General features: G+C 42.3%; 1 protein-coding gene across 2 annotated transcripts in view; it reads right to left on the bottom strand.

The window, feature by feature from the left end:
- The window catches only part of ERLIN1 (ER lipid raft associated 1), a 610419-nt gene that overhangs the window by 426908 nt on the left and 172684 nt on the right, over positions 1-10827 (bottom strand). For both annotated transcript variants that reach the window (XM_044056735.1, XM_044056736.1), the window contains exon 5: positions 7085-7146. In XM_044056735.1, the coding sequence (XP_043912670.1) occupies positions 7085-7146 (62 nt within the window). The remainder of the gene's footprint in view (positions 1-7084; positions 7147-10827) is intronic.

Consider the following 10827-nt stretch of genomic DNA (forward strand, 5'->3'; position numbering starts at 1 on the left):
GTCTCTCCAAAAGAGTAATCTTCAGGTGGAGCTGCAGATGGGATGGATTCGTCTGCATCAGAATCCTCATAGGGTGGAATAGAAAATTCCTGATCAGAAGAGGAATCAGAAGAAATGAAAACCTGATCTGAAGATTCATAATCAGTGCCTTGCCTAGGCCTCTTAGCAGGGGGGGGGGGGTTGGGAACCCCTGATCAAGGTAATTAAATCCTCAGCCATTTTGATCATCTGTTTTTTAGGCATAGGGGCATGAGCACGTGGCTCATGCATAATTTTTTTAGACATAGAAGTTGTTTTTGACCTTGTTTTGGTTGCTGGCATTGGTTTAATGTAAAAATGTTGAGGCCTGAAAACACCCTCAGAAGCCGGTGCCTGCTCAGCGGCTCCGGACCCATCCAAAGGAGAGACATCCGCGGGTTCAATACTTTGCGAATCTCGTGGCATGCCGGACTCTGAATGGGTCTCGGTAGAGGCCTGCGACTCAAAAGTAGCGGTTATCAGGGGCTGCGAAAGCACCTCACTGAGTACCGGCGACTGGCTTTGGAGAAGCTTTGTCGTTGGATTTGGACCTCGACTGTCTGTCTCTGTCTTTTTCCTTGCGTTTTTTGTGAACTCCGGTAGTCTGATTGCTAACCGATGACATTTCAGGGTAGTTAAATCTTGAACCAAAATATTTAGAAGCAAAAATATACAGACGCTTAATAGTGCGTTGGTTAAATTTAGCACAAAACAGACAACAAGGCACGTTGTGATCAGGGCCTAGGCAAGGAATACAGCACAAATGAAAAACTTGAGGTATTTGCTTCCCACAAGTAATGAAATTATTAAACTTTTACTAACATCGGTAAGGAGCAAGAAAAAAAAAAAAGTTTCCCCAACAGGGTACTTAGCTTTAGTTTGAAGACTTCGGTTCTGAAACTCAAATACAAAAATTTCAGAAGTCGGCCGACCGGCACTTGCAAACTGCTTCTGCTTCGGGCACCGCGTGGCAAGAAAGACTGAATAAATAGCGTCGGCTGCATGTTTTATACCCCTGACGATCTGACGTCATGGAAGAGGAGACAGCAACCAGCGCAGGACCCAAGACTTTGTTATTCAGGCCGACTGACGGCAACCTGCCAGCAGATTACCCAAATGTAATGACTGCAACAGTGAAACATGAAGAACATCTGTACCCACAAGCAAGAAGAGTGTGTTGAGCAGATAGAAAGAGTACTTTGAGGGGCTGATGAATGAAAAGAATGAGAGGGAGAGAAGGTTGGATGATGTGGAGATAGTGAAGCAGGAAGTGAAACAGATTAGCAAGGAGAAAGTAAGGACAGCTATGAAGAGGACGAAGAACAGAAAGGCTGTTGGCCCAGATGACATACCAATGGAAGCATGAAGGTGCTTAGGAGAAATGGCAGTGGAGTTTTTAACCAGATTGTTTAATGAAATCTTGGAAAGTCAGGGGATGCCTGAGGAGTAAGTGTTTTCGTACCCATCTTTAAGAAAAAGGGTGACGTGCAGAGCTGTAGTAACTACAGAGGGATAAAATTGATCAATCACCACTTGAAGTTATGGGAAAGTACAGTGGAAGCTAGGTTAAGAAGGGAGGTAATGATTAATGATCAGCAGTATGGTTTTATGCCAGGAAAGAGCACTACAGATGCAAGTTTGCTCTGAGAGTGTTGATGGAGAAATACAGAGAAGGTCAGAAGGAGTTGCACTGCATCTTTGTGGACTTAGAGAAAGCATATGACAGGGTGCCTTCAGAGGAGTTGTGGTACTGTACGAGGAAGTCGGGAGTGGCAGAGAAGTATGTATGTGTGATGCAGGATATGTACGAGGACAGTGTGACAGTGGTGAGGTCTGCTGTGGGAGTGACAGATGATGTTTAAGGTGGAGGTGGGATTATATCAAAGATCAGCTCTGAGACCTTTCTTATTTGCAGTGGTGATGGACAGGTTGACAGACGGGATCAGTCAGGAGGCCCCGTGGACTATGATGTTTGCAGATGATATTGTGATCTGTAGTGAGAGTAGGGACCAGGATGAGGAGACCCTGGAGAGGAGAGGAATAAAGGTCAGCAGGACTAAGACAGAATATATGTGTGTAAATGAGAGGGAGGGTAGAGGAATGGTGAGGATGCAGAGAGTAAAGCTGGCGAAGGTGGATGAGTTTAAGTACTTGGGATCAACAGTTCAGAGTAATGGTGTGTGTGGAACAGAGGTGAAGAAGAGAGTACAGACAGGGTGAAATGGGTGGAGAGTGTCAGGAGTTATTTGTGACAGACGAGTACCAGTAAGAGTGAAAGGGAAGGTCTACAAGAGGGTAATGAGACCAGCTATGTTATATGGGCTGGAGACGATGACACTGACAAGGCAAGAGTCAGAGCTGGATGTCGCAGAGTTAAAGATGTTAAGATTTACACTGGGTGTGACGAGGATGGACAGGATTAGGAATCAGTATATTACATGATCAGCTCAGGTTGAACGGTTTGGAGACCAAGCCAGAGAGGCAAGATTGCGTTGGTTTGGACATGTGCTGAGTAGGGATGCTGGGTTGATTGGGAAATAGATGCTAAGGATGGAGCTGCCAGGTAAGAGGAAAAGAGGACGGCCTAAGATAAGGTTTATGGATGTGGTGAGAGAGGACATGCAGGTAGTTGGTGTGACAAAGCAAGATGCAGAGGACAGGAAGAAATGGAAACAGATGATCCACTGCAGCGACCCCTAATGGGAACATCCAAAAGACAGAAGAAGACTGACCTGCAATCTCCATAAGCATTAAAACAGATACTTTAATTAAAGAACTCAGTTACAAAAAAAGGTAAATTTTTTTGTTTTGGTAACTGCCCCCATGATGTACATTCAAAAGGTTGAGTTGTGTGACATGCGCAGCAGCTGTTTCATCCTTATTATTTCCAGCACTGTGAATGGTCATTCTTTTCAACTTTCGTTTTTTTTTTTTGTCTCGGCTATTTGAATTTCGATGTTCTGGTGATTCAATCTACTGAAATAGATTGTATATACACAGACACATACATCGATGTACACGATTTACACACACACACACACACACACATATATATATATATATATATATATATATATGTATGTATATATACATATATATATATATATATATATATATATATATATATAAATAAAATATATATATATATACACACACTATAAGACAGTATGAAATCTCACTTATTAAGATTACAACATAAATATCTAAAATTAAATCTAAAATTAAATATCTATGGACATTTGATCATTTAAACTTTGACCTTTACCTAGCTAAGTCAGAAAAGCATATTTTACAACTCATCTGATTTTAAATCTGAACAATTACTGAATACAGGGCTACATTCTATAGCCTTAAACAAACCACCTGAACAAAATGTAAAGCTATTACATACTAAAACTCTCATAAGGTTAGATAAAGAACTATTCAAAAACTTCAGGAATCTACATTATGTTCCATTTCACAAAAAAACAACTTCTGTCCATCTATAGAGCAGCATCTTATCTGGCTGCACCAGAATGTGTAGACCTGGAATTCATTTGCTAAAGGAGCTAACAGATTGAGGCAACAGCAAAAATAAATAATAATAGAAACATATAAGATGTACTATACAACACCCTTCAAGAGCAGGGAATAAGCTTCCCCTTACAATCTGCACAAGTAATTTGTCAACTTCCTTTAAAAATAATCATGGGGTATATATAAGGAGGCCTTTAACTGAAGGCCAGTGGGTCATAATTTTGACTACCAGACATACAAGTACAAGAAAACGGTGATAAGGTCATTGTACCTTACTGCTGGAAGACTTCATACGTGTAAACAGCAAAGCAGAACAACCATCAACCAATTAATTAAATATTTATCAGACTGTAAAGCAAATAGACAAAGGAAGTATAAGGGTACAAGAAGCGGCAGGAATTATGCTGGGGGGGGCAAGAGGAAAGGGCAGGACTGGAGAGGTTAAGGAGTTAGTTTTTTAACCAGGTAAGTGAAAATGGTCAGTGGACCATCTTCATCCTTGACCATGCATCTAGAGGAGCACTGGCAATAGCATGCCCCTCCTGGACCTAGAAGTAGCTGACAATGCCTCCTGTTGGAACAGATTTTGCTGATATAGAAGTGTGATGTGATAGAAAAAAAAAGAGTGAAAGTAATGAACTATTTTCCCACCAAGCATAACAGACTTACAACACAGTGCTCAAATATGTGTGTATATATGTGTACCTTTATTCTAATATTCAGTCTTGCAAATGAACCTCTAAGGATGTTACCTAGGAGATCTTGATAGTGCTGGTCCTTATCATTAGGGAGGGCAATGGTAGGAGGCTAGCTTTAAGTGGCACTCTCCTGCATACAAGTGGGGAAGGACATGGCATGTAAAAGAAGTGAAAAACACTGCTCCAGGTATAGACTTGTGCATATACATACACACCCATGTGGATGGACATATGAATGCATACAGCCAAGGAGATGGTCCTGTGTGCGAGATGATGTATGACGCAGCCACATGTGAACACGGCCTGTGCATATACAGAGACGCATACACACTACTGGGGACATGGCGCAGTACACATACACACATTGCTGATGACATGGCCCAGTACACACACACTCTGCTGTGGACATGGGTCAGTGCGAGTGTGCGCGCACACACACACACACACACATTGCTGATGACATGGCCCAGTACACACACACTCTGCTGTGGACATGGGTCAGTGCGAGTGTGCGCGCGCACACACACACACACACACACACACACACACACACACACACACACACACACACACACTGTTGTGGACACTGCCCAGTACACATAAACACACACTGCTGTGGACACGGCCCAGTACGTACAAACACACACTGCTGTGGACACGGCCCAGTACACACAAACACACACTGCTGTGGACACGGCCCAGTACACACAAACACACACTGCTGTGGACACGGCCCAGTACACACAAACACACACTGCTGTGGACACGGCCCAGTACACACAAACACACACTGCTGTGGACACGGCCCAGTACACACAAACACACAATGCTGTGGACATGGCCCAGTACACACAAGCACACACTGCTGTGGACATGGCCCAGTACACAAACACACACTGCTGTGGACATGGCCCAGTACACAAACACACAATGAACTGGACAAGGCCCAGTGCGCATACAAATACACTACTATGGACATAGCCCAGTGTGCATACACAAACACTACTGTGGACACGGCCCCATGCAAGTAGATAGAAACACAGTGCTGTGGACACGGCCCCATGCAAGTAGATAGAAACACGGTGCTGTGGACACTGCCCCATGCAAGTAGATACAAACATGGTGCTGTGGACATTGCCCCATGCAAGCAGATACAAACACAGTGCTGTGGACATGACCCCATACCTGTACATACACATATTGCTGTGCAAACGGCCCCATGCTTGTATACACACACGCAAACACACATGCAAACACACACACACACACACTCTGTAATGGACATGACACCATGCTCGTATACACACAAAAACACACACACACACACACACACACACACACACACACACACACACACAAACTCACACACAAACACACACACAAACACACACACAAACACACAGTGCTGTGGTGCTGTCACACATTGCTGTGGACAATACACAGACAGGCGCACATTGCTGTGGACATGGCCCAATACACAGACAGGCACACATTGCTGTGGACACGGCCTACTGCACAGAAAGACAACCAGTGCTGTGGACACAGCTCCTTTCAAGTATGGTGATGTATGGCTATGGACACAGTCCTGTGCATGTAAAACAAAGATGCAGACATGACCCTGTACACATGTAGTGGCAAACTACTACAGACATAACCCTGTGCACATTCAGAACAAATTTATCTGGATACTGTCCTGCACATAAATGGAAAATGCTGTGGCAACAGCTCTGTATTTTGCTATTTGTGCTTAGAAAGCAAAATGCAATGTATCCCGAGTGGTAGGTAACCTCTCTATTTTATTCTTTTTGACAGACTTGGTCAGATGCAAAAGAGTTGCAAAGACTAAAAAGAATACAAAAAGCATTCAAACAAATGACTAGGAGAGGGAAAAAAAAATCACATTTATTTAGTTTTTTGTCCATCAATATGCAAGGACTTTTTCAGAATTAAAAGTATTCACACTGATGATTTTTAAGCATTAGGACCTGACATTTAATTATGACAGCATTCAATAAATTCATTATAAAATGAAACACAAACAAATACATATAAAACTATTTGCTACAAAACAATGAAATACTAAATAAATATGGGCAATATTTTTGGACATTTTTTTCAATAAAAGAACATTTAACATTGATGAAGTCATTCAATCCAGGAAACTTATTGGCACTTAGGGACACTTTGGCAGTTGAAACTAATTTCTAAACAATTTTTACAATTGCCTTCTCTCAAATCTAGCAACCTTCTTCTTCTCCTTTCAGCCTTTTCCCGTTAGGAGTTACCAGAGAGGAACAACGTTTCACAGAGCGATTGGCAGTGGAGTTTTACAGTGTTGAGGTGCCAGCCCTATGCACAACTTTCCACAGAAGGCACACGTGTGCACGCGCACACACACACACACACACACACACACACACACACACACACACACACACACACACACACACACACACACATCTGGGGCTAATTTAGAGTGTCCAATCCACCTGCAGGATGTCTTTGGAATGTGGAAGGAAACCAGAGCGTCCGGAGACAACCGCAGGGAGGACATGCAGACTAAGCACAGAAGGCACCCTAGCTGAGAATTGAACCTGAGAAACTCTTGCTACCACCGAGGTTGCCCTTCTCTTAGATCTGGCAATACTTGCTCTAAAACACTAAACTACAACATATTACAAGCTAAACTCTCTTCTGTGTGCCTATATAATGCACAGTTGGCATTTTTATATTTGAGGACATAAACATGCTCCTTGACCCTTTTACTTAATTTTCTAGTGGAAATCAAACAGAAATCATAACCTAATGAAATAAATAAACAAACAAAAAAAAAGATATAAACATCAACCTACCTGCAGTAGGTGCCAGCATATTTACCACTTCAATTCTATCAAAATAAATCATAACTCCGCCACTGAAAAGAAGAAGAGGAAAATTATGCGTGATAGTTTGTTCTATACTATACTGTACATAAGCAACAAAACTGGAGGCAGTTCTGAAGGAAACTGCAGAAGGAAGACAGCGATATTTAACAAATGTTATAATTCACATCATTTAATATCATTTAAGTACAGGTCAAAGAATATTTACTAATTGGCAAGACATATTTCACACCTGTTTCAATTATTACCTCACAAAAAGCAGCAAGAAAAACACCTGTGCATTTATTTTTAAACTGTCCATCCATATCAAGTAAATTCATTTGAAAGAACAAAAGCAAACAAGTACCAAAATGACTGTATTCCACAGAACATGCAAAACTGTACAGTCACAAGAAGGAAAGTACTAACATATCTGAACAGCTCCACACTAAAACAACAAAAGACTAGTCAACTAAATCATCCCAAACAAGGTAATGAAAGAAGCTAATGGAATTAGCATTAAACCGAGAGTGACAAACGTACTAGGCATCAAGCTTCTTCTCCTACTTTAGCCTTATAAAGGGGTGGGATGCCTGGAAAAGAAAAATCTGCAGTCTCGGAATGAACTAGAATGTGACAGTATATCTTCTGAACATTATAATTCTCCCCCACTTATCCCATTTAATGCCCACTCATATGGAAAAGTGAAGAAACAAGGGGAAATATCAAGTGCCTACAGAGTGAAACAGGCATCCAGCCAGAAGACTATTATATCCCTGACCATTCTGTCAGTTGTGACCACCTCTGGATGGTCATCCATTCTGAAAGCTGCCACCATCAGCATAGCATTTTCTAGATTCCCTGTTATCAAGATGAGGTTGGGCATGCTTAAACCATAAATGACAGGGACTAAACTATATCCCAGAAAAGAAGATTTGCAAAGGTTGAAATTTAATCCCAAAAGCAGCAAAGATCTGTCCCAGACTGTACTTGTTTCTCTAGTTTGGCTTTAACAGTTTTCCATCATTAAGGGGCATAAACAAAATGTATATTTGTGTCTCCAGTAAAATCAGATATCTATGACCAGAGAAAGCATCTGCTGGCTATACCAGCACCAACTGTCTTTGAGGAAACACTTACTGTACTGTGAGCAATGTGTATAATCAGGTAAGAAACAGAAGAAATGGCCGACATCAGAGATGGCAGGTTCCTCTTGCGCTCCCAGTTTGGACAACCCTTTAACATCTTCGATGCTTCAGGTGCCAAGTCCCTTTGAAACCTTACCAAATATACCGTATACTTTATTGAATAAAAAAAAAAAAAAAGAGGAAAAATTTGAGTAAACTTGCTTCCCTAACTGGTCCAAGACACATAATCCTTTGTTCAGTGGATAAACATCAGGGCTCCGAGGGGTAGAAGCTTTCTTCAGTGTGGATGTTGCCACAGTGGAGTGTTCTTCTGGAGAAATATCCAAAGCAGTGTGGTCTTTAGGAGGTTGAAAGATCTTGACTGGTCTATACAGTAAGGCAGCCATTAAGCTAGGATTTTTCTGTGTCATACGTACCAAGAAATGAACCATTTGGTCAACTGGAAGATCACCCAAAAGGATAAAAAGGGTGACTAGAAAGCCTCCTTCAGTGTAGGTTCTGATGGAGTAGGGGTCTGTGGGGTCCTTCCCATCATTATTCATCATTTCAACAATCTTCCCAAACATGGGGTTATCTGAAGTGATAGCTTGAATGTAGACTATTCATCCCCGTACACGTCTGGGTTGGTAGCTAAAGAAGTGAGTCAAGGTGGTTCCTGACACACCTGACCTTTTCTAGGCATTGTTGGGAGTCAGAGAGTCCAAAGCTAAGGGAAAAAACAAGCCATACACCCAGATGAGCTAATCACTGCTGGAGTAGCCCCATCTACAGTCTCTAGTACATAAGCAGCGGGGAAGATGACTCCCGGGGCAGGCACATGTGCACTTGAGGAAAAGACCATGGTCAAGAGCCATGCTGGTAAGGCACGCAAGGAAGTCTGTATAATCACATTGAGTTCTGTCAAGCCAACAGACCAAATACTGAAGGACCAAAATCCTTGCCAGTCTCAAACCAGCTGTCCATATCACATTTGATAATGATGTTAATGCAGGGGTCTCAGGGCAGAACGTTAAAATATCAGCCCCAGAATGCTGAATCCTAATGCAGAAGGCTCCCCTGGCATAGAGGACCTCAAGGTCGGCAACCCTGGCACAGACAGAACTTTCAACACTGGGATGGATAAGATCAAAGACTGCCCACACAAAACTGGGGCCTCAGAAATCCTCAAGACCATCAAAGTAAACTCAAACTTTAAGGATTCAACTGTTTGCCTAATTGAAACCAAGATCAGAATAGGATACGGTAAGAAAATGTTTAAGGTAGAAGTTAAAGAATTTGGTAGTGCAACCCTACTCACCTTGATGTTAATGGGGAAGGAGACTCAAGACCACTTGTACTGGACTGACAAAAAAGACTTAACCACTCTGGTAGCATAGTGGGATAAAGCCCTGACTATAACGCAGCCAATCAAGATTTCATTAGTAGCTCAAGCAACTAACAGAGCTGCAGGAAAGGATGGGTGTTACCATCCCTGGCGGAAGGCAGCCCTGTGGGCATCTCGTAGGTTAACAGATGTGTGCTAGGCTAACTACTGGGGCCTTTTTAAGCCAAGCCATGCATTCCAAATCTCTGAAAAGTTCTGATACCCTTGGCAGTGTACGCAGCAGCTTGATAAATGAAACATTTGCAAGCAGGGGCCTGGAAGATGAAACATTTTTCCCATTAGACATGGGTGCTAAATCAGGGGTGAATTTCCAGTTCTTCATCCAGTTTTCCAGCTTACATATGAATTGGATTAGGAAGGAATTCTGCCTCCCATGGATGGGAAGCCTGTTCCAGAGAAAGGGTAGTCTCCGAGATATACCTCATGTTTTAAATCTGTTAGTGTACTGGGTTTACATTTAGGAAGCAGTTCTTATGTGATTAGGGTTATACTTTATTGCTTATAAAGTTTAGGTCAATCGACTTCATATTATACATTATTTTGTAATTATATGGTAATTAAGGTTAGGATGTAAATGTATGTGATTATTGTTAAACTTCATCTTTTATAGCGTTTTTAACAAATGAAGATTTTCTACTGGGGACTCCACTGGAACAAGGCATCTGTCCAGATGGACTAACCTGGTCAACAAATGTCAAAATAAACATATAAACAGATATACACTTGTCCTCCTACTCACATCATAGGCACGGTGTAAGTCTTTACAATGGGTAAATCTGGTGCTGTTTTTTTGTAGATATGCAGGAGGTCCATTAGAATGGGGTCCAACAATGCACTGCATGCCAGGTACAGAGCTCCCTCTACAGTTTGTAGGAGGCAGAATACAGGGACAGGGCTGGTGTGCATAGCACGTTATCCTTATAATGCCAGGTTGAGGATAGGGGCATAACAATTGGGAGGTGTGGTCCACAAAAAGAGGACAGGGGCATGCCTTAGCAACAGCAGAGGCGGGGTGAAATGACGCATATCCTCACTGCATGCCTGCCCCTAGGACAATGCCAGGGGAACTATGAAGGAGGAGTAGGAGTAATGGGGTAAGTCATATGAGACTCCCACCACAGATGTAGATGGCCAGAATGCCTTTAAGATCCACATCAGCCCAACCGTACCACAAGAAGTCCAGGGGGGTTAGCAGATCCAGC

Source organism: Protopterus annectens, chromosome 14.part0, assembly GCF_019279795.1.
Source record: "Protopterus annectens isolate FY-2018-M chromosome 14.part0, PAN1.0, whole genome shotgun sequence".
Lineage (NCBI taxonomy): Eukaryota > Metazoa > Chordata > Ceratodontiformes > Protopteridae > Protopterus > Protopterus annectens.